Source organism: Sceloporus occidentalis, unplaced genomic scaffold (genome assembly GCF_023333645.1).
Source record: "Sceloporus occidentalis isolate IW3139 unplaced genomic scaffold, rSceOcc1.0.p SCAF_5, whole genome shotgun sequence".
In the NCBI taxonomy this organism is placed as follows: Eukaryota; Metazoa; Chordata; class Lepidosauria; order Squamata; family Phrynosomatidae; genus Sceloporus; species Sceloporus occidentalis.
Genome location: NW_028316985.1, coordinates 91,458,853 through 91,484,273, shown reverse-complemented (window position 1 = coordinate 91,484,273; position 25,421 = coordinate 91,458,853). Strand labels below are relative to the sequence as shown.

The 25,421-nt window shown below is 39.1% G+C and overlaps 1 protein-coding gene across 1 annotated transcript in view; it reads left to right on the top strand.

Moving 5' to 3' along the window:
• LOC149312487 (cytosolic beta-glucosidase-like) overlaps positions 1-25,421 on the top strand; it is a 98,608-nt gene that overhangs the window by 48,168 nt on the left and 25,019 nt on the right. Inside the window, exons 2-3 of the mRNA XM_089526880.1 lie at positions 7,462-7,670; positions 18,956-19,183. Coding sequence (XP_089383006.1) covers positions 7,538-7,670; positions 18,956-19,183 — 361 coding nt within the window. The 5' untranslated portion in view covers positions 7,462-7,537. The remainder of the gene's footprint in view (positions 1-7,461; positions 7,671-18,955; positions 19,184-25,421) is intronic.

The following is a 25,421-nucleotide window of genomic DNA, read 5'->3' as shown; positions in this document are numbered from 1 at the left end:
TTGTTTGTGGTGTTTACAATGATCTTCAGGAACGAAGAGGGGATAACTTGTGGTTTCATCTTTACTGAGCATCTGTTCAGGTGTCTCTGAATTGAACTAAAAGAGGATGAAAGATCAAAAGAATTAAAATTGAATTTGATACTGGATCTATCCCAGGGACTTTTTATTATTACCGTTAAGCAGGCAAGTTTTAAGATATATTTTTTAAAAATAATAATAATCAACATGCCATTTTAAGTACTGTATCCTTTAATCTCTCCTTTTTTATCATTTATGTGTTCAAATCAGCCATGCTAAAAAGAAGCTTCAATGATCTTTTCTTCTTCTTTCTGATTCCATTAGCTGTGCTTTGGGGCAGCTATGTTTCTTGCGATATTCTCAGAACAACATAATCACTGTGCATCACTATTAATACCTGGAACAACAAATAAAATGAAAGCATGATTTTTCTCCCTTCAAAAAGTCAGTACCTAGCTAGATTTCAAACAGGTGTTTAGATTACTTTGTCAAATTAAACTGCTGGTGTGCTACTTATCTTGCTTTACAGGGTGCTTGAAAAAACATGCACTAATGTTTTGAAGGATAAAAACTGACACACTCAATAAACAAGTGTTTCTTAAGGAAGAAAACAGTGAATGGAAAAATACTTCACACATCTTTTAAAAAGTTATTTTACATACTGTTTTGCAGGCTGCTTTAGATAAAGCATTGGTGGCTTGTATGACTTGTGGAGAACACCTGTACTTTCAGGGAATTTGCAGTAGTGGAGCCTAAGTAACATATCTAAATGTCACAGGAAGGTATGGTTAGCAAAAGTGCCTAGGAGAGGAGGAAAGGGGTAGAAAACAGGGAGATGAAGCAAAGGCTTCGACAAACACAAGAGGGTGCCAGAGGTGTATTACAGATATGCAGAATATAGAGAAGATGGTGTGGGAAATATTTCCCCTGTTTCCATGTGCCCTGTCACCATACACAGTTATAGAACTATGATTAACCACCATGGCAATATTTTGTAGGATCCTGGGATTTGCAGTTTTGGGAAGGGTGTTTTAACTTTTCAGCTAGAGAGATGAAGATAATGAAGATAACGCAACACCTACATTTTTCTGACTTTGAAAATTTCCCCAAATTTGTAATAAATTTCAAAGAAAGAGTTTATATTTTATTTATTTTGTTTTTCTTATTTTGTTTATGGCCTACCTTTTCTCCATTATGGGACCCAAGACTCTGAGTTGTTTAACTATAAATAATACAGATGAAACTGGACATGTTTTATAAGTACAGTCTGTCCTCCACATATGTGGGGGATCCATTCCAGACCCACTGCGTATGGGGAAAAGAGCATATGCTCAAGCCCCATAGAAAATAATGAGGTGCATGCTTGTGATGGTGCTTAGGGGGAGCGGCGCAAGTACATGCCCCATTATTTCTGCAGGGGTTTGCCTTCTGCATAAGCTCAAAGCCACAGAAGGCAAGCCCGCCTATAAGAAGCGCTGACTGTAGTTTCAAAATGTGTGCATGCATGCATGCATATTGTTACTTTCTTTATGGCTGTTGTTATACAGCAGTTTTGTTTTTATAATCTTATTGGAGCTTTATGTACTTTGAGAGAGTCTGTCCTGTTACAGGTGTTCCTTTGAATTTTTGACAAGTAGGTTGTATCAAGAGCTAGTGCGCTGTAGTGAGCTGAACATTGAATGATGACTCTGGAGATGAGTGTTCAAATCTCCACTTGGTCATGGAAACTCACTGGATGATCTTTTGCAAGTCACACTCTCTCAGCCTCAGAGGAAGGCAAAGGCAAGCCCCCTGTTGAGCCCTGGTGGCACAGTGGTTAAGTGCTGGTACTGCAGCCACAACATTGTAAGTTCGATCCTAAAGGAGGGCTCCAAGGTCCACTCAGCCTTTCATCCTTTTGTAAGTTGGTAAAATGATTAGCCAGCTGGTTGGGGGCAATTAGCTTACACATTGTAAACCACTTAGGGAGTTCTAGTTCACTGATAAGTGGTATAGAAATGTACTTGCTACTGCTATTGCTATATATTGTGAATGAATCTTTCCAAGAAAACCCCAAGCTATGGCTTTTTGTTGTTTTGTTGTTAACTGCTCGCCAGTCCATGGCTGCCCTGTGGATGAAACATCTCCAATACTCCTGTCCTCCACTGCTGTCCCCAGTTCTTGCAGATTCATGTCCATCGCCTCCCTAGTCTGAAATGACTTGAAGGCACATAACCATTGGTTATACCATTTGCACTTCTGATATGCCATTGTATTTATGTTCTAAAGAAAGAAAACATTGTGATCAATGGTCCAAATTAAATTAGATAACACATTTGTGGTGATCATAGAATCATAAAGTTGGAAGACATCTTAAGAGCTATCAGGTCCACCCCCTCCCATGTAGAAATACACAATCAACGTACTTCTGACAGGATATTTTAGCTTGAGAAATGCTTTTGTAAAACCATAACTTTGGAATTGTCATCTGGCTCTGAGCAGATGTGATTGTATCAAAAAGGTTGGTTGGAAACTATGGATTTGGTAGTGTGTTAAGGATGGAAGCTAGAAACATGTAAGTATGTCAGATTTCTTTTGCTACCAAACCTCTTGTACTTTCTGTTTTCCCATTAACTTCTTTTTCCCATTATCCTACTCGATGTAGTAGTTTGTCACTTTCCAAGGTGAACAGCATTGTTAGATTCTGCCCATGTTTCTAATGTCTCTGCTCCTCCCACTCTTGATATCTAAAGATTTAATTAATCTGCCATTTCCTCCCTCTTCCAAAACATTAATGAAGCTACTAAATAGGATCAGAAGTAATACCATTTTCTCAGCAATGCATTAACAGCTTCACTCCACCCACTCCAAAGATGTTGTTTATCATTGCCCTTCATTTCAATCAGCAGGCATGCTTATGTTCAAATTAAGCATTTTTTGTAAGACATTCTGATTGGCATTTTCATAAAACCTGGCTGCACCACAGTGGTTATTCTTGCTTTCCAATATTCAATTAAGTGTCCATACAAGAACATATAATTGTCTCAACTTCTTTGTTACTTCATACTATTAAAAAGACTTATCCTTTACATCCACATCAATCATAGTCAGTGGTGTCTATAAATTATCAGTGCAAATGCCCTACTTCATATGCAGTAGTTCTGTCCAGCTCCTGATAATTCCTGTCTTCTTGTTGTTATGTGCCTTCAAGTCATTTCTATGGCAACCCTATCACAAATTTTTCTTGGCAAGATTTGTTCAGGGGATATTTGCCATTGCTTTCCTCTGAGGCTGAGAGCATGTGACTTATCCAAGGTCACCCAGCAGGTTTTATGGCCAAGTAGGGAATTGAACCTTGGCCTCCAGTGTCATAGTCCAACTCCCAAACTACTACGTCAGTTCTCGAAATTTCACAAGAGTTGAGACAATGTACTTTCTGAAATTCTAAGTGTGTCAGACCAAAATTCTTTGCTTGTCAATGACAATAATGAGGAGGCAATTCTAGACATCCTAGAAAGGGAGCTCCAAAGACTATAGAAACCACAATGAAAGCTTTCTTTGGTACCTAACTAGCTGTACCTGTTCATGATGATAGAATTCAGAGATAATGAGGAAGATAATGTTTTCCTGGCATGCAATATACATGTCAACACTATAACCTCCATCCTCATAAGGGTGCCCTTGACCTGTTCATCATCTCCCTCTCTGTTTTCCACACTACATCTCAATACTCATTCCTATGATTATCTACTCTCCCTGCTGTAGGCAACAACTATCTTGCTGTCTTTGTCCCCCAAGGACCATCATTAAAACTGTACTTGCCTTCTCATCTCCATAACACATAAATTTTGAATTTGAATTAAAGTCTTCACTAACAAACAACTTATATAAGTCTGTCTCTGGATTTTCCATTCCAGATCATGTATCTGAAGATATAGGCTGAAGTCTATTAAAGTTCCTGCTACCAACTTTTTTCTTTCAGTAGCCTCAAAGGTGCTACAAGATCCTTTTGAAATAACAGTACCTGTGAGACTGAGAAGAAGTGCCTCTCCTGCAGATCTCAAGGCCTAGGCAGGTTCAGAGAGCCTGGTCTGTCAGAAAGTCTGGAACTAAGCCTTATAGGGCTTTACAGGTCATAACCGGCACTCAAAATTGTGCCAAGACCCAGACAGAACAGACTGTCCCTTTGGAGTGACATCCTATCACCCATTTCCTTGCTGGATCAGGGGCACAGCAACTGCACACCACAGCCCTAATCCGACACTTTTCACGTGCTTAAAAAGAATGGCAAAATGCCATTCCTTTTAGCACTCGCAAAAATGTGCTCTTGCAGCTGCAGCGGCTGCTTTTTGGGACTCCTTTGGTGTAGTGTATCTAAACTCTGTGCCAACAGAGCACCATAATGCCCCCTTCCATGCGGTTAGGTGCACAGCATGACACCGGTGTCAGGGCAGCGTCGGGGTGTGCGGTTTGCGGACATCATGCTCCCACTCTGCCCTGAGGCTGGCGTTAAATGCTGGTCTGTTTAGCTTCTTTCTTAACTTAACCTACCCCACAGACGTCTTGTGAGGGCAAAATGAGGAGAAAGCATGGGTGTCATTTGAAGCAAGGATGGGCTATAAATACAAAAGCAGGCAATAAAGAACAGAGGGAAATGCATCTGATGGCAGATCAAGTTACTGTATAGTTTTTATACAAATTCTTAAGGAACAAGAGTTGAATCCCTTTCACCTTATTGTAATACTGTTGCTGATCACATGTATATGCAAATGCAAACAATAAACATGAATAATGAAAGCTGGCCAAAACCAAGCCCAGCACTAACTGGCAGTCGTAAGACATGCTAGTGATTTATAAACCAACAAATAAATTCTTCCATGTGAATGTTTTCAAAGTCAGCAGATCCATGTGAATGAAAGCAATATGGTACAAGTCTGGAATTCACTTAATGGAGTTTGACTTTTTTCTCCCTGCTCCTTTTCCAAAGGTACTTGTTCCCTGCAGCCCAATAAACATAAATAATGACCAGAGCATGAATCAATATGGATGTGTTTTAATACTGTCAGTATTATAAAATAGTTCTTACAAAGTATGAACAATAAAGTTGCAATGGTGCCATCTAGTGTGATATTTTCAAAATATGTTTCAGCTAGGACTTTGAGTTCAGTCCTGTATGAGGAAAGTATCTTTGGTCTTGAACCAGAAGAGACAATGAAAAGCAAAAGTGCTTCCACCTTTCTTTCCAAATGTTCTTTTTAAGAACTGGGAAATGAAGTGTCACAAATAAGGACATAAACTCCTTATGTGTTGCGGGGGGGGGGGGGGGTAACAGTTGCGGACGTTATGTTTCAAAAGTTGACATGGCTACTGGTAGGGCAACCACATTATTTTTAGTGCATTTATCATTATTCTAAACATATAGTTTTTGACAGGTATTTGGTGTGATTTTTTGGGGTAATTTTCCAGATGTAGGTGTAAGTAAAAGAAGCAACAAAATAATAATATATTAACTCTTTTAGCAATGAGCAGCAATGAACAGCTGATAAAGCTTCTTCTTCTTTTTTTAAAAAAGAACATTTTAAGCAGTAGTTCTTCTTTTTTGACTTTGATGACTCAAGTCTTTAATCTGATGTAAGAAGCACATCACTGAAAAAGCCCCAGATTAATATGTTGGGCAGGAGACTAGTGATTTCCACTGTTGTAGTTAGGTTAGGAATGTAGGCATTCCAGTTTAACTAATAGCTAATCAGCATATGAACTGAGAGGGTTGTTGTCGTGCTGGAAGGTATCTCTATGAATGGCTCAGTGGCTCAGTCTACACTGGGATTTTGTTATGGATGTGAAGTTAGAGACCTAAATCCAGTTGCTAGATGCAACTAGAGATGTGATGCCTGGATTCAGCCCTGGCCCTGGAAGCTCCGGTTCCAGCAGTGGCCAGGAGTGTATCTGCACAGTTAAGCTTTGTGCACTAGCTGCATCTGTCTTACAAGTGTCAGATATGGCCAGCAATCATGCCTTTAACAATGATGGGACTGAGAGAAAGCCCTTCCCACATATATCTTAATAGATTGCATGTACAGTGCTGTGTAAATTTACAGCGCTATATAAATAAAGCTTAATAATAATAATAATAATCTGCGCAGGCTCATATAAGGAGTCTGGAATCAAGCCATAAAGGGCCTTTTAGGTCATAACAAACCCTATGAAGTTATAGTAAAGCTACATTTGCATTTTGTTAGCCGCCCTGATCGTTCGGAAGGGCGGGGTATAAATAAAAATTTTATTATTTTATTATTTATTTACATGATGGTCATTAAAAAAATGGAGCTATTCAGGGTCACTTTGGCTGTGATTTGTAGATTTTATGGAGTTCTCTGATAGGGTTTCCACCTGTCTTTTCCTATTTTTGGAATCCTATCCATAACAGAAGGGAAAGATTCCATGAGGAGTTTGTCTCTGTTTATGACCCCACAGCTGTTTGTTTGACAGCGCTTCCCAGTGTTCAGAAGTACACATTCGGTAGAAAGTTTCTGGAAGAAATGGAGAGTGCCCTGGTGTGTAATATTCCCCTAGAATACAATGTGGATAGTTGTTTTGTACAAACATAAAGTACTTTTAGTTCACTTTCTTTTCTAGACCAAAACTGTCTTTATGCTGTAGAGAAAAGGATGTGTCCCTCTTTTATTCACACATTATAGGGTAATAAAAGTGAATACACGTTGTCTCTCAGTTTATTTTATCTCCTCTGGGGTATATCCAAAATCAGGTGGATTTTTTTTTCTTTTTTGCATATGGACTTTTATATGGGGCACCCATTTTGCACATTCCTTAAAAGTATACATGCCTACTCTTTCATCATTTTCACCGTTAAACATCTCTACAGCCCAGGTATGGGGATGAATTGAGTTATACCACTCTGTATTTTATACTGGAAATGATTTGACTAAATACCTGTAATTAACTGCAACAATAACCTTGATACCTTACTCATATTGTTCCCTTCATACCATGACCAGATACTCTGTCCACAGTTTGCTAGATTAAAAGGTGACAACCCTTACTAATTTTCTTTTTAAGGATGGTCTGTTCCGTGGAGCTATGTGCTGAAATGTTGCGTTTTACCTCTGGGATGATCAAGGTCTATTTGTGTGATGTTTCTTCTATTGACATTGGAAGTATGAGAAATAAAGACCCCTTGTTGTCATCCCTCCCCTCCATATGTAATGAAACGACTTTTTGTTAGAGAGATAACAAATATCCCTTTCCACCATAGAAATTTGTGTCTTTTTTCAGCAATATGTTTTTAGTGTGTTTGCTCAAGACAAGAGTCACTGGAAATTGTTCCATATTTGTTCTCCTTCTAATTGCAGGAGATTAAGAACTGCCCTCTGTATTGGGGCCTATTACTGTGGATCAAAGTCTAAGACCAATTTTCATTTCTTCTTTTCTCTGTGACTGACACAGAACCTGCTTTGGGCAAAAGGAAGAACACAAAAGGAAGCCCTCACAGACCGAAAGAGAGACGGATCTTCCCAACACCATGGCTTTGGATCCTGCAGCTGCCATCAACACTATCCTCACCTCTCCTGCTCCCTGCAATTGGGATCCTGAAAGTGCTTCTTTCCCAGGACAATTTGCATGGGGAGCATCAACAGCAGCCTATCAGATTGAAGGTATCCCGTTTTGTTTTTACCTTTCTTCAGTTAAGAGTTTGTAGCAGAAGGGAAGAGTTTGTAGTTGGGTGTGTGTGTGTGTGCTTAAAATGTGTTGACTGAAATAACAGTTTATCTGTTGTCGATAGGAAGAAGGAGGTACTTGAGTTGGAGTTTTCATTATTACTTATAGCCACTAAATCTCATGTTGTTCTGGAGGAGAATTCTCCCATTACTTTTTTCTTTCTTCTGGCAGCAGCAGAACAAAAGAACCTACTTCAAAACACTTGAAGAATAGTGGGAATGGATCCCAACTTCAGAGAAAAGTAGAACAAAGTTTGAATTAATTACACTCCCTTGCAACCTAAGAATTGCTGCACCCATTATATTTTCAGGTATAGAATAAAAGTAAAATTAAAAGCCTAACTCTAGTTGTTAGTTTCAGTTAAAATCGACATATTGAATCAGTGAGAACCTGCGTATTTGTGCACATATATAATTTGCACAGATTCGATAGATCCACACTTGTTGGGACTGACAATTGGATTCAGACCAAGATGGGGGGGGGGGTTTACTAATTTAAACATTTATATCCCACCTTCCTATACTAATAATCACACCCAAGGTAAGGTTTATCTATAAATCACCACATTTTTTAAAAAAAAATGTTAGTGTACTGATAAGAATATGGAATTTGCTGCTGTGTATACTCAGCCATATTATCTTGGCTTGCCAGGTTTGTGGCATGTGTATGCAAGTGTTTTCCTAGCCTATGTTTTATAACAGAAGGAACAGTTGGATGGGAATCCCTCAAAGCAGGACTGAGACTGATGTTGCTTTATGTACAGTCCATTGTGTGAGAACTGCCTCAGGTATAGCCTATATGGACTTTATCACATGGGAAAAATCAGGCGTCTAAGCAGTGATTAGCCTGTAAGAATTGCGCAATTGTGATTAAAGGTTTTCACGCACATCATGCTTAAAGAGCCATTATCCCAGGAATAACGAGGGAATAACCAGGCAATAAACAGCAACTAATCATTCATAGGATTTCCTCGTGAATTATTTGTTGCTGTTTATTGCCATCTTATTCCCGGGATAATGGCACTTTGATGTTGACGTCGTGTGAAAATCTTAATCGTTATTGCATGATTTTCATGGGTTAATTTCTGGTTAAACCTCCAATATTCCCCATGTGATCAAGTCCTCTGATTTCAGTAACTTTGCATTCCTAAACTTTTCGTATCCCCATTCATCAATCTGTGACAACAGGATCTGGCATCCTGTGAGTTATTCCCAATGCATTGCCAGTCTAAGTTCTTGTTTTGACTCAAAATGCTCCCAAGTGGGTTATTGTTTGATTCGGAAAAACATTGCTAGTTACCTATATAATAGGCATGGACTCTAAACACACAAATATTCCTCATATCCTTGTCAATAATCTTTTAGAATCTCCAGATCACATGTAATAAGATAGACTACCTACAGCTCCCAGATGTCTATAAATGAAAGGGTGCAACTTTCCTGGAAAGAGGCTGGAAAGATTTTGAAACAAGCAAAAAGAATTCAGAATAGACATTAGGAATACCTGATTCCATACAGTTTTCTGAAAGAGATGCCACTCAGTGGAGCAGGCTTTTCTCTGTAGTTACATGCCAACACAACTTGACTTTTGCTTGTAAATAATTGCCAAGTGATAGCCACTTGGTGGATGCCTGACAATTTCTTGGTGATTGTTCCTTCCTTTCTAGAGATGTTATTTAACACCAGTTGTGTTCCTCTCAAATGTGCAATTGTTTATAGGTTTCAGAAGCCATATCTTATTACCACCTTCTGAGACAAGGTACAGTTAACAGTGGGTTTCCTGCAGACCCTTTAACACTCTCCAACACTCCTCTGCTAGTTTTTCTTTCTTCCCTTCAGTTTTTTCTTGCCACTCCTTTTTATTGCTTTTACACTGTAGTGTATGTTACAGAGTCTGCTGTGTAACTACTGTCCTAAGACCTAGCACCAACTATGTCCAGTATCAGCCTATAGTGCTGAACTTTACCCTTCCAATTCAGATTTTTATAACCTCTTTGTAGAAGTGAAGAAATAGTTGCCTAGAAACAGTCAGATAACCACCAAAGGGCTATAGGACATTGTGTGTGTGTGTAACTCAGATCCAAAACACACTGCAGAAGTAATCCGTTTTGAGACTGCTTTAACTGCCCTGGCTCAATGCTAGGGAATTCTGGGAACTGTAATTTTATGTGAAATCTTCAGAGAGTTCTGGTACCACAATAAACTACAATTCCCAGGATTCCCTAGCACAGAGCCAGTCAGTTGAAGTGGTCTCAATTTTTTTGGGATTATTTCTGTGGTGTGTTTTGGACCACAGAAAGTGTTACTCTTTCCTGAAGCATCTAACCTAGGGTGTGGAATTGACCCCTCAATGAAAAAAATTTAAACAGAGGTTAGATGGCCATCTGTCAGGGATGCTTGAATGGTGACTTCTTGATGATGGATGGACTAGATGATCCCTCCTAACTCTGTTATTATCTCTACTGGTTCTACTTCCTTCTCCCAGATGTAGTCAGAGAAGGAAGGTCTTGTGCTTCCATGTTGATACTGCATCTTGTAGTCTGTTTTCCATCCATGCTTGCCACTATCTCTTCTCCTAGGGAGCCATCCTGAGTGCCCCTTGATCAAACAGCAGTCAACATCAAATGGAAAGGTGAGGGTATGGGAGGGGTTCTTGGTTGCCACTTAGCACACGTGCCCAAATCTACAGGAGGAAGAGCATCAGGTAGCCATAATGATTGGCTTAGTAACCAAGCCCAGCTGGAAACTATGGAGCCTAGTTTAAACTGCATAGTTCTGGGAAAGTGTTTGTGCCATCAGTACCAAAATTTAAAATTGTAATTTGGCTTTTAGATACTTGTTTAGGTATTCATCTGAAGCAAACCTTTACTTTTAACTTGGATTTTTTTCAGCATTGTTCAGAACAAAAGTGAGGAATCTATGGGCCCGAACTGACAGGCCAAAATAAAGCTGCTTTGGGTCACTTTGGAAGTATGCTGTTTAAATGACACACACATCTTAAGAGGCCAGAAGCTATGCCAAAGCCACACTCCAGTCCTAAGGACTGGAACACAGCTTTGTTGCAGCTTCTGGCCTCTTAAGATGTGTGTGTTATTTAAACAGCATACCTCCAAAGTGACCCAAAGCAGCTTTATTTTGGCCTGTCTGTTCGGGCCCTATGGCACTCTTAAGGTTGGTCTCCAACTACCACCAGTCCCAGACTGCATGACTAAGGGTGAAGGATGATGTGGGTTACAGTTCAGTAACATAGGGAAGTATAAGATTCCGCATCTTTGGTTTAGACATATATATGAAGATGCCATTTTGTTTACTACCTCTCCCTAATTCAGGCCTATACCTTTCTTTGTACTGAGACATTTACTCCAGAGTTAAGCCCTTGAGAAGAAGGAGTGTAATACAGTGGACCCTTCCCTTACACGGGGGATCCGTTCCAGATCCCCCCGCATAAGGGGAATTCTGCATATGTTTGCACCCTATTGAAAACAATGGGATGCTTCCTTGAAGTGGTGCACAGCGCGCATGCCATATGTTTGTTGCACGTCTTTAGTGTAAGATTGAAGTTGCATATAGTGTGCTTGTGTACGGCGTGGGCGCACTGTACAGTATGTTTATTTTTGTCATGGTTGAAATTATTGAATACATAAAATAGTTAACAAGTAATAGAATAACAAAGTATAGTTTGTTTGTACATTATGTGGGGAAATTCAGTGCTAGTCCCAACTAATGTAGACCATGCAATGTAAACCTTGTAGTGTAGACCAGTAGAAATGAGTCGGTCCTTTTAGCAACATTCATTTATTGATGTTGGATTTAGTCTAGTTCTTAAAAGAAACAAATACCATTTGTTTTGTGTTTTTTTAGTTATGGAAAAATACATCACATGACTGAGTGATTTTTATTAAGAATGCAGGGCTCCAATGAAAGAAAATCTATATCCAGCTACATGCTTTACTTTGTAGTCTGAAAGATCCAACTCCAGAAGATCTCACTTTTCACTGTGTTCTTTTGCTAGTTTAGTAGAGTGTGAATTATTTGTTCTAAAGGGACTGAAGATCTACGAATGGACAGGGTAAGCTCAAAGGGCAGTTTCAGAAATCTTATAACCCAGAGATATCAATGTAAATTTTTATCAGCATATTCAGACCTTTTTTGTTTTACCAAAGGGCATTCCACTGATAAATTTCAATCCATCTCAACATTCTGTCATAAAATTTATTAAATAAATGAATACTTGATTATGCTGGTTAGCCCACATGCTTTCCGATTGCCATGTGCATGGAAAAAGCAGAAACACAAAAAATCCATAAATAAATCACAATAGGTATTCTGCATTCTTGCAAGTTATTGGTGAAGCAGGTAGTCCCTACATAGTCTGCTAGGAATAGCTGGGCTATAACAGAGTCGTGTGAGCTAGAATGTCTATGTCAGCCCGTGGTAGTTTCCATATTTTATTGGTTTAGCAAGTGATACATATTATGTATTCTTGAGTTAAGATTCACAGCCCTAGAAAACATGAGTGGCACAACCTCACTTCCATGCACAATAGTTAAGTACCTGCCACTCAGGCAGTCACGTTTCTCCATCATGCATCAATTCCTATATTTCTGTTCAAGGCAGCCATTTGACCACATGATATGTTAAGGTCAGAAAATGGGAAAGAAAGCTGACAAAATGGTGCCCATTGAGAGTGGGTATGATAAGAATAGTGGAAACACCTAGTTTATTGCTGCTTTAATGTGTTATAATATAGGATCTCTTACTGCTGTATTGACAGCTGAATGCAGGTGACAGTCCATGAAGGTGAGACTAAAATCTTCCAGAGAAGAACAGAATAAGAACTTGCATTGTACTGGATCAAGCCATTGGCCAAACTAGTTTAGGATTTTCTGAGATTCCAGCGGCTGCCCAAGGTTTAGAAAGATGTCTTTCCAAGCCCACCAGGCAATCCCAGAACTGAAAAACATGGAAAGCATACGCTCTAGTACTAAGCCATGTTCCTTCCCGCAGCACGAAATAAACTAGAGAGATGCATTCACGAGGGCATCCGTGATCCATGGCATGTTCAGAACCTGGGCCTACTATTTTAAAAATTAATTAATACTGCTAAAAAGCATGCTATTACATTTTTTTTCTTTAAAAACTGTTCCGTTGTTCCTCAGAATAGTGAAGGTTTGAAGAGTTAAATCTTTCCACAGGAAGAAATTGAATCTTTAATTGATGTCAAAGTTGATGTGTTAGAAAACTTTCACTGCTCTGAGGAGCTGACAAAAATACGATTGCCTTGAGTCACTGAACCACGGGAAAACGTGAACCTTGAGAGACACTCAGAGCACTTTGATCTAATAATTGACCTACTTTGAAGGTTGTCCCACATTAAAGTTCAATTTGCCGAATAACCCTGCGTAGATATATTGGAGCACTCAAGCTATGATAAAATTCTGTTACGAACATGAGACGTGACTGAAAGTCTATGAGGAGACCAGTTGTGAAAGGGATATTACATATTCTAGGAATGCTTGAAGTGCCTGAAATATGCTTAACCTTGCATTAAACTTAGATTTAATAAGACAGATGTGTATTAAAGTACTGAATATACTTCAGGGAGCAATTTGGCATCAGCAAGGGATGGACTGGATGACCTCCTAATAGGTCTCTTCCATCTTTAATTTCTATTATACTAATTGATTATTAAAACTCTTTTTATTGAGGGCTGGTGTATAACTATTACATAGATATTAATCTTGCAGACTAGCTGATATTTAATTTATAGACAGTTCTAAGTCATAATGTCCCTTTAATTTTTTTGAGTCGGGAAACTCTGAAAAATGTTACTTCTTATAAAGACTGGAGAATTTTAGCCTACTTTCATTTCTGTGATCAAAGCACAATATGCAGTGCTGCAGATTAGCTGTTTAAATACATCTGTGTTCAAAAGTTATTTTATATATATAAAAAAACCAGCATCCCACTGTTTTTGAAAGGCAGCAATTTGGCATCTTCTGCCTGCTTACTCAGAGGTTTTCCCTTTGGAGTCCTTAGGATTACTCCTGAAGCATGTAGTTTGAGGGCTGCTGCTTATTAGTTAGTAACAAATATGCTTTGTCATTTTACCAGCTGTCAAAATTTAGATTGTAAGCTCCTTGCAACAGGGACTTGGCTTTTTGCAATTCTCTGTTTCAAGTAGCTTACTGTATAAATTTAAACAGTGGCTGGGGTAACATAACAAAGAAGAGATGGCGAACAAAGGGCCTTGCGGGAGGAGGGCACAGAAAAGGGAGGCCAAAGGAAGCCCACAGAACATTCTTTGCCCAATCTGATCTGTATGAATTGTACAAAAAGTGCTATATGAATACTTGCTGTTACTATCACTGTCTGCAAAGGAAGATGGGATAGATATCATGCATTTACCCTGAATGTGATATGGAAAGGGGTCATGCTCTCCATTTGCATTCTACAGAAGGGAAGTAGATTCCACTGGATCTACCATGGTTGATGTAAAATAATAATAATAATGTCCATCGCCTAGTCTTATTTCCCATCTGTGTACTTTGAGACCCCAGTGTCTGTGACATTTGCTTATCCATTTTCAGCCTCCTCATCAGCCTCAATGTTCTTTTGCTCTCTCAAATTCCTTTTCTTCTTTACTACTCCATATGTCTCGAAGCACCTCTCAGTGACACCTCTTTTTTCTCAAATCTCTCTCCAAAACCCATCATTTTCACAAAACCTTTTACATTTACCCCTTGCTCTGTGGTTAAGGTCCAAAACACACTGAAGAAATAATCCAATTTGAGACCATTTTATCTGCCCTGGCTCAGTTCCAAGGAATCCTGGCAATTGTAGTTTACTGGGGCATCAGAGCTCTCTGACAGAGAAGGCTAAATGTCTCACAAAACTATAGTTCCCAGAATTTCCTGACATTCAGCCAGGACAGGTAAAGTGATCACAAACTGCATTATTTCTGTAGTGTGTTTTGGGCCTTAGCCTATGTATCTGTGGCTGAAATGCTCACACTCACTTTGTTTATCCCCTCTGTTTTCCTCCCCTAGCTGTAGAGAAAAGTCCAGTCCAAGAAGCCATCCGCACTACAGAAATAATCCAGGTTGACACTGCTTTAATTGCCATGGCTCAGTACTATGGCATTCTGGGAATTTTAGTGGCACCAGGGCTCTTTGACAGAGAAGGCTAAATATCTCACAAAACGACAGTTCCCAGAATTCCATAGAATTGAGCCATGTCTGTTAAAGCGGTGTCATACTGGATTATTTCTACAGTATGGATGCAGCCCAAGATTTTTGGGTGCCACTCACCCAAGCCGATATGTATAGCATTCAAGGCCAGCCAAGTCATATTGACATATGAGGTAGAAAGTCCCACAAGCAGCTCTTCCCCACTTGGTAGAAATATAATAACAAAATAATAATAATAATAATTTTCTGCTTTTTCATGATACTCTAAATCTGCTGTCTGAGCCACTGCCACATGGTAGAGTTGTGGCATGCCAGATCCTCAGATCAGGAAACACCCTTAACCCTTTTCACTTTGCAAAATGCCATGTATATGCATGTATATGCATGACACTATGAAATTAAATAAATAAAATAGGCTTTTAAGGTTTTAAGCACACATTTCAGCTATATTATCTCAGTAATTTTTCCGGCACTCCTACAAGATAAGGCAATATTGTCATGCCTACATTGCAAAGAAGCTGGGGCCAAGGGAGTAATGGCTTGCATAAGGAGCCAGCTTGCAAGTTCATGGCAGAGGTGAGATCTGAACTAGGGATTTCCTGGTTCACAGCCCAGTCTCTTACACTGCACTAGCTCTATGCATGGAGAATCAGGCTCTGCTCCCCCCCCCCTCCATGTATGCATGATTGCAACCTGTAATGACATTTTAAATAGTGACCTCTAACAAAGACTTTGAAATCACTATGAAATATCTTTAAACTATCAGGACACAAAAATTATGCAAAGGTTGCAAAAACCTAGTGTAAAATTTAATTTGGTGAAAACCTTTGCCGTTTTTTCCCCCTGCAGACGCTTGTCTAAGCGAAAGGCAGACATTTCGCAGAGGCGCTGTTACATTAATTCATCTTCTCCATGCCTAGGGCCATGGCTTATAATGGCATTTCCTTTCTTTCTAACAGACTGTCAGGACTTTCAAAGGACATCCCAGACAACCATAAGTGCCTGTTTGTTGGATGAATCTGTCTTTTCCTAAACGTTCTCTTTGATACAAATTAATCTTTTACATTTAACTCACCTATACTTGGGGGGAAAACACTTTACTAATCAGATATTTGCCCCAGATAGGATCCAACCAACCCCATTAAACCATAGTTTTAAAAATAGTAGTTAGAAATGAGACAAATTTGACAAAGATTCCAATTTAGTGAAATTATATTCACAGTCATCATTTATAATAGAAGGCTACAACTATAGAGGAATGGAATCTGTAATCTGTAATGATTTCTAATTTTTATTTCTGTTGGATCTCACAGGTCTCATGCATCTTTCACTCATGTACTTTATCCTTAAACTGAAAACCACCTGAATTTATGAATAATATTTTTTCAAAGAAATGAATCATGAATGCTTCCTTATCTTGGAACAGAACGGTGTGTTACAAGAAAGAGAGCTGTCATCCTAAATGTCAATCCTGTGTCAAATTACCCTTCCACACCCCCTCTTTCTCTGCTTCATGTAGTCCTATTTATTCTGTGTCTCCTGATGTCATTCCACTCCTTAGTTACTTGTCCCCCTTCCATGTAACTAACTGACAGGCAGGCATAGTGCTCAACCAAACAAAATCATGCTACAGATAAAGTTGTATTATGTAATACAAGAGAGCAAGTTAAGTTGGTCATTTGTTTTACCACCACCCATGGTTCTTTTCTTTTTTTTTTTTTAAGTGTGGTTTTGCTTGCTTGCTTGCTTTATTTATTTATTTACTTACTTATTTAGTAAGAGGCTGTACAAACAGCCCCAAAGGGGCGGCCTTAGCCACCCCTTCTTTAGCCAGATCAGGACCGCAGCAACTGCACACCGCAGGCCCAATCCGGCCTTTCCTTTTTGCACCCTGGAAAGGGCGCCATAGCTTGGCGCCATAGCTGGTGCCGCAGCTTGGCAGCGTTTCTTCGGTGCTGCATCATATGGATTCAGCACCGGAGGAGCGCATGATACCATGTGATATGGTGCACAGCATCATGGCTCTCTGGGGGGTGAAGTCGGGGCATGCATCATATGGACGTGACACCCCAACTCTGCCCCCAGGCCGGCCTTAATGGCCGGTCTGAACAGGGCCTTACTTATGGGACTTATATCTGGTCTTTTCCCCAGAATGGGATTCAGGGGATCTGAATGGGGTTCAATTAGACATTACATCAATACAAGCTTACTGTGCTGTCAGGTGAGAGTTTTCCCCATGCTGATGTTACTTAGACCAGGCTTGGATGACCTCACACTTGCTGGATCTGCTTTGCATTTTCTTCCTAGAATCACAGTATCCATTCACCATTCACTGGAGCCTGGTGCAAATATATATATATATATATATATATATATATATATATATATACACACACATACACACACACACACACACACACATATACATATACATATATACACACACACACAGAGAGAGAGAGAGAGAGAGAGAGAGAGAGAGAGAGAGAATTCAAAAACTAGGAAGTTAATTATCAGAGTTTTGCGCTTGCTTTGATTTATCTCAAGCTTTCTTCATTTCAGCAATATATTTTGAGCTCATTGGTATATTATTTATTGGTTATGTGGTTAAACAATTAGGAGTAAAATATCTTCTCAGTCTACATCAGATGACCCTGAAATCTACCAATCCACCTTTTGCTCACCACTGATTTGGATATTTCTGTGTCCTGAAAATGTTATGTGTCATTTTCTCCCGTTTAATTTTTAATTGTTGCCGTACTGATCCTGAATACTTTTTATTTTATTTTATTTTTTTAAAACTCTTTAGAAATATTAAAATTCAAGGTAGAGCTAAAATTGGTGATAGACAAGTGCACACACACACCATCTGAAACTGGAATAAGTACAGTGAAAATCATTTGATATTCTATAAATCTCAGAAAATTAATTGCTTAGGCCAAGCTTCTGTCCAGTTTTAGCATTGTGTGAATCTAAATACCAGAGTTGTATGACCATTGCACAGTGAGTACTATGATCTTAAGCTCATCTGTGGCAATGATTACCGTATCGACCAAGTCAAAAGTGTGAATGTGTGTATGTGTGTTTGTATTTGTGCTTGCAGAATTATCGGCTGAGCTAGGGATAATTCTCTCAGAAAGCATAACCAGTTCTCTGACTATTTTTATATTAATGTGATGCCCCAACAGGATTTGGTCATTATTTCTGATCCCATTCTCACTTAGGCATCATTGAACAGATAATGTCATTGTTTAGAAACAGGATAGATAACTAACTTCCATCTCTTTCTTTTCTCTTTCTCCTCCAAAACAAATAGGATTTGTGACATTGTGTGAATGTTTCACATTTCTGTAGTCAGAAGGGGCAGATGCTACTTATTTACTCAAGAGACAAAGAAGTATCTTTATAACAATATTTAACTTAGGTAAACAACAATTGCAATGATGTAAATGTTCCATAAGCACATCCTGATGGACACACAATTCATGAGGCAGTGACAGTCAGTTTCACAGTCCCAGCAATCTGTTGCCTGCCTCTACATCTGGGACTTGTCAGTCTTCCCTGGTTTAAGGGTCTTTTCTTTTTTTGCTTTACTGTTATATTCCTGATGCCTCCTCTCTTATACCTCTTTTCAGGTACTAATATTGCCTTCGTTTCTCATCAGCTGTTTAAGTACTGGGGGGAAGGGGAAATGTTGGCGAACAATTAATACAAACGTTCATAAACCTGTGGGTTTGAATAAAAATGTTTGTGTGACACATATTTCAACCTTAAGTGAAAATTGCTTTTAAAAAAAAAGATCTTTAAGGAGTAAACAGCACTGTGAGTAAAAAAAAACCATAGCATAATACCAATAATTCTGTAGTTTAGGCAGATCAAGTTAAAATTAAAGATGTCAACAGTATGATTTGCTTACAAGGCACCTGGATTCTCTCTGTCCAGTCTATTTGATGGCGCTTTTTTTTTTTTTTTACATTCATCATGTGTCATTTTCCATGTCAAGAGCATAATGTTTGTTTTCTTTTTAATCAGGAGGCTGGGATGCAGATGGAAAAGGCCCCAGTGTTTGGGACACGTTCACCCATCAGGGAGGAGATCGGGTTTTCAAGAACCAGACTGGTGATGTAGCTTGTGGCAGCTATACTCTGTGGGAGGAAGATTTGAAATGTATCAAACAGCTTGGATTGACTCATTATCGCTTCTCTCTTTCCTGGTCACGTCTGTTACCTGATGGGACGACAGGTTTCATCAACCAGAAAGGCAATTGTTCCTTTAAAATAGAAAGTTGTGCTGCTTTAATTCAAGGTTATTGCTGCAGTCTGGCATAATTAATCCAGTGTGCTATTCTGCAGTGCAGTTTTGAAATTGCAACTTTGTTCAGAGTAATTATGGGATGATCTTGATTTTTTTAAAGGGGAGGGGGGGTTGAAAACCTTGTCCTAATTAATATTCTGGTATACCCCTGGTAATGTGATCTTTTAGATGAGATAAGTGTTAAGCTGTATTGCTTTGCTAAAGCTATTTTTAATACAGGTATAGGATATTTTCGATTATTGTTGATGTTGTTGCTGAATAATTATTCAGCATTGTTAACATAGATGGCATTTTGTAACGATTCATTAGCCAAAAGCAGAAAGAAAGACAGAAAACAAGGCCACTGCTCCAAGGAACTTACAGCCTAAGTGGGGAACTGAAGGAAAAATAGGCCTGTTACAGACTGCCAAAATAAAGCTGCTTTGGGTCTCTTTGGAGGTATGCTATTTAAATGATGCATGGGTCCTAAGAGTCCAGAGGTCGCGCCAAAGCCACACTCCATTCCTAAGCACTGGAGTGCAGCTTTGGTGTGGCTTCCAGATTCTTAGGATGCATGCATCATTTAAATATCACACCTTCAAAGAGACCCGAAGCAGCTTTATTTTGGTAGTCTGTAACAGGCCATACAAAGGAAAATGAATATAGGGCTGTGTGTGTTTTTCTGTGTCCCTTCCTCACCATCTACACTGGATAAGCGTTGAGAGAGCAAAACATGTCACTATAGCACTATGATTCCATTTTAACTGTCGTGACAACATTCTGTGGTATCTTGGGATTGGCAGTTTAGGGAAGGTCATTTATAATTCTCAGCCAGAGAGCTCTAGTACATCACCAAACTACAAATCCCGGGATTCCACAGGATGGAACCATAGCAACTATAGTGAAATCATAGTGTATAATTACAAAGTATGAAAGAACTCTGACCCCCATTTTACGCTTGCCTTTTTCTTTCAGCAAGGTCTGGAAGTAACACATCCCAAATAATGATGTTGGTTGAGTTCAGTTCCGCCAAAGATGATCACAAAAGAAAAGGAAAAACAAACTCATACACATTGGTGCCATATTACTTTGAGGGTTGTGATTTTTATTTGTTTGTTTATTTATTTCATTTATATCCCACCTGATGGCTGGTTGACAGCACTGGGGCCCAGGATAGGTTATATAATATACATGTTGGAATGGAAGGATAAATTTAACAAATATAAGAAGCCTACACATTCGTTTGTAATTTTTTATAATTTTTTCCCTCCTGCTTGGTTCTTATGGTAAACACATTTCTGATTAATATTATGAACTTTAAATTTAGCAAAAGGGCACTGGAAGCTCTCCTAGTAGGTTGGTTTTCATTAGGCAGGATCTCGCTTCTCCTGAGCAGTGATCTGTTGAAGCAATTCAAACTGCATAGCATGGAAAAGGCCACCATCCTCTGTATAAACATATTTTTTTTCAAGGAGCATGGAGGGAATTAGAAACCTGAGCAATGTCCTTTAAAAAAAATAATAATCAGAAGAACTTATTCACTATCAATTTCACACTTAAAGCGTGGGACTTTGGTGGGGGAGATGACTTTTTCCCAACTGTCAGATATTTAAATATTTATAAGTTTAAAAGTTATTTTAATTTAAAGCAAAAATGTAACAAGCAAGGCTTTTTTTTTTTCATTTTAGGCACAGTAATGCTGTGTGACTTAGAAAAACGATTTTGAAGCATCCTTATAGCAGACAAGGAGAGTGTTTGGCCTTCCAGATGTTGGACTGCAACTTCCCTCAACCCCAGCCAGCTGCATAGTCACTGGTGAGGGTTTATGGGTCAACAACATCTGGAGGGCCATGCATTCCCCATCTCTGTCTTAAAAGATAGTAATTGCCATCTTTTTGTTATAATTTTTCTGCTTTTATTAATGCTAGCACCAATGATAGTGCTATTTTCATATTCTACCATATGTTCTTGGACCAAATCTTGATCCAAAACTTCACTCCTTTTAAAATGCCATCATGAGATTATTTCACTTTCAAGACTAGTTAATCATTATGGTGACATAATTTAGCAATTTTATTGGGCTTCTTGAACAACCAAAGTCCTTGTGTTTAACAGTTGTTACAATAGTCCTATAAATTAGGGCAACATTATTATCTTCATATTGCAGTAGTTACTGAGGCTCGCTGAGTTGAACATTTGAACCTAGGTTTTCTCAGTTCACATTGTTCTCTCTCTCTCACACACACACGCACGCACACACATCTCAAGTTACCATACATCTAATCTCAAGTTGCTAAAATTAGACAGGTTTTGCTTTGAGCAATTAAAAGCCAATGTATATGTGTGCATGTTTGTGTTTCCTGCCATGAAGGCAAATAAAGCCAATGTGGGTATTATTAGACAGAAGGGAACTACGCATGTGGCCACAATTTTTGGCAGAGTTAAGGACTTTGAAATCTAGGGCAATTTGCCTCTCCTCTTCAACTAAGGCATTCTGTGTGCCCTGCTACCAAGATCCATGCAAAGTCTAGTAGCATCATGCTGCATCAGGTGCTGGATTAAAAGTAGGATGGCTGGAAAGCTTGAGATAAGGCCAGCCATATGGTACAGCTGTGAAAGCAGACTCGTTTTAATACCCAACACTGTCTCTGTAAAGATAATGTAGAGCAAGACATCTGGGCACGGGCTGTTGTTTTGTGTTCATTTAACTGTAGTTGAACAGACAGCCAGAAAATCAGAAGAAACTGGATCTTGTGCCACAGGGTACTTCTCCACACAAATGATTTCTTGCTAATATGTTGGTATCTCCTTTTAGTTAAAAATAACACACACAGTATAGTTGGACTTTTGGACACACACACCCCCCATGGATACAGAAAAGTGCAAATAATGGTATTAAAGTGAGGCGACATGAACATTCACACTTCAGTATGTCCTCGTTCATGTCACCACCATTTAATAATATGAGGTGTAATGATCTGCAAATGATTGAATTTGTGGATCTGAAGACCATGGATCTGAAGGGCCAACTGTGCTATAGAGTCAGTAATCTGCACTCCAGCTTCATTCACCCATTACCCCATATAGTTTTTGTCATTCACACATGTTCATCATATGACTTACAACTGAATATATGCACTGGCTCAACTGAGTAGCACTGGGAACTAAATGGATGGTGAACCTGGAGAGCATTGACATGCTGCAGAGTTAGAAAACTGAAATGTAGCAACCCAGAAGTGCTGTTCTGGTGACAAGGTGAAAGCAAAAAGCCAGTATACCAGCATAGACCTGGCCAGCACCAGACTTGCAGAGCTCTGGGCCATGAATACATATGGCCCCAAATTATTAGGCCCAATCATCCAGCTTGCTCAAACCATGGATTCCCTGTTAACATGGATTGTTCGTGTACTTTGAGGTACATGGGCTAATTTATGTGAGTCTGTTGCTAGTGAACATGCATAGGTTTGACTGCAAAATGAATACTCAGTTGTCCATGTCTATACATTCTAGAAGTTAGGTTCAAACCACATGTTTAAAAGTCTGCACTGTTATGAAGAAAGGTGCTTGAGGGAGCACCTTGTCTTTTAGGAATTTCCTTGGAATCCCCTAATAAAGACTCTGCTCCAGGGATCTATTTATCTGTAATGAGTTTGCCATTTAAAATGGATTATTTTCCTTCCAGGATTTATAGTGCTATCTCTGTTTTTCAAAGACACAGGAGACCCTGCCTGCTTTTTGAGGCATATTCTCCTGGACTCTGGCTATTTTGTATGAAGGAGAACTCTTTTGTTAAAGCATTGGCTCTTGAGTATAATAATATACATTGTTGTTGTTGTTATGTGCCTTCAAGCCCTTTCCAGCATATGGCAAACCTATTATGGGGTTTTCTTGGCAAGCTTCTTCAGAGGGAGTTTGCCATTACCATCCCTTGAGGCTGAGAGAGTGTGCACAAGGTCACCCAAAAGGTTTACATGGCCAAGCCGGAATTGAAACCCTTGTCTCCAGAGTCATAGTTCAGTGCTCAAACCACTACACCATGCTGGCTCTCATATATTATTAAACTGCTGCCCTATTGTATAAATGTTATTTTAGCCACAATACAGATGTATTAGATGGAGTAGATTGGATCTATTGAGTTTAGTTATATTTAATAAATAAATCCAGGTTAAAAACCAAATACACGAATCAAGATTTATGATGGGGAGGGGGGACAGCAGTCAAACAAACTCATATATTCAATACAACAACTAATTAGCTGCAAAGACAGTCTAGTTTGTAGTAACATAATTATAATAGTTTATAATATAAAAGGAGCCCTGGTGGCGCAGTGGTTAAATGCCTGTACTGCAGCCATTCACTCAAAACCACAAGGTTGCGAGTTCAAGACCAGCAAAAGGGCCCAAGCTCAACTCAGGCTTGCATCCTTCCGAGGTCGCTAAAATGAGTACCCAGACTGTTGGGGGCAAATTAGCTTAGTTGCTAATTAGCTTACTTGCTGTTCACCGCTATGATCTTTGGAATAGCGGTATATAAATAAAACAAATTAAATTAATAGTATTTCATACAAGCTGATGAGGGGCAGAACTTTCACTGTTACCTGAAAACTGCAGTCGCTACATAGTATTTAGATTTTGAGATATAAAAGTAGCAAAGAGAATGAGATAATAGGCAATAAGGATGAAGACAGATAGCAACTCCACTGGTTTATCAACACAACAAATTTATTTCCAGGCTGAGTTCTGGTGTGTGTTTTCAGAAGTGTTTGAAATGTATAAGGTACAGCATCCAGCTATTGAAGGCCACCTCCACCCTGAGACAACATGGATAAAGCTAAACATTTTCTTTTAAAATTGTTGAATCCAGTGCAAAGTACAGGGGTTAGGCAAGACCAAGTTGGCTGAAATGCAGGCTTCTAAACTGGGTTTATACTATAGGAGCAGAGCCTGTTGTGACTTACAAATTTAAGTCTTACAACACTATAGAGTTTATCACACAAAGGAGATTGGAAGTTTATCCTGTGAATATCCTGAAAAAGTGGCATAATTATGCAAAATGATTTCACATGATGTCGCACAAAACCCGCCATTAAAGAAGTCACAAAAAAGCATTAACACAGATCTTTTTACTTTTGGGATTTCAGTGACAATCCATTTCCAATATCACTTTATTTGCACAATTGTGTGCGATAATCATTCATGCAATTATTTACCATTTTTGCTTACCCCTATGTTTGTTTTCAACCCCAATTGGGAAGTTCCCAGTTTCAGCTCAGATCTTTATACATTTACCATACAGAGTTTATATACACTCTATGGTGCAGCCACACTTAGAATTCTGTTTACACAGCTGATCTTTGCATCTCAGTGAAGGTATTATAGAATTGGAAAAGGTGAATAATAGGGGCTGGAATGATTCAGATGTGAAGAAATGTTGCAGTGTTTGTGGCTTTATTTTATTTTATTTCTTGAGTAAGAAAGGGTGTAAATATAGATCAGTAAACTCATGAATGGTTTGGAGGATGTTTTCCCCCCACATATCTCATAATGCCTGAAACCAGGATCATCCAACAAAGCTGAATAGGGGGAGATCCAGGACAGCTAAAATGAAAATACTGCAACCAGTGCATAGTTAAGCTATGGAATTCAGTACCACAAGATGGCCACTAGCCAAATGAGTTTAAATGAAGATAAATCAATGGAGGATAGTTTTATCAAAAGCCGTTAGTCATTACTGCCATATGTGGTTTGGAGTACAACAGAAGAGTGCTTTTACACTCTGACTGCAGACTTTCCACAGGCATCTCTTCAGTCATTGTGAGAATCAGGATGCTGGTTGAGAAAGGTGTGATGTAACAGGACTCTCTCCCCCTCCACTCATAATATAAGGATAATAATGCTGGCCTACATGATGGTGTAGTGGTTTGGGTGTTGGACTATGAACCTGGAGACTAGGGTTCAAATCCTAGCTCAACCATGTAAACCCATTGTGTGACCTTGGGCAAGTCACACACTCTCAGCAACAGATATACCATTCCCACAAAGAAACTTGCCAAGAAAACACTATGATAGGTTTGCCTTACGGTTGCCATAAGTCAGAAACAACTTGAAGGCACACAAGAAACACCACCTTGTGTTTATGTGCCATGGGCCCAAAATCGATGGGCCAAAAGGACCACCATTGGGGGTGTGGCATTTACAAGACACCT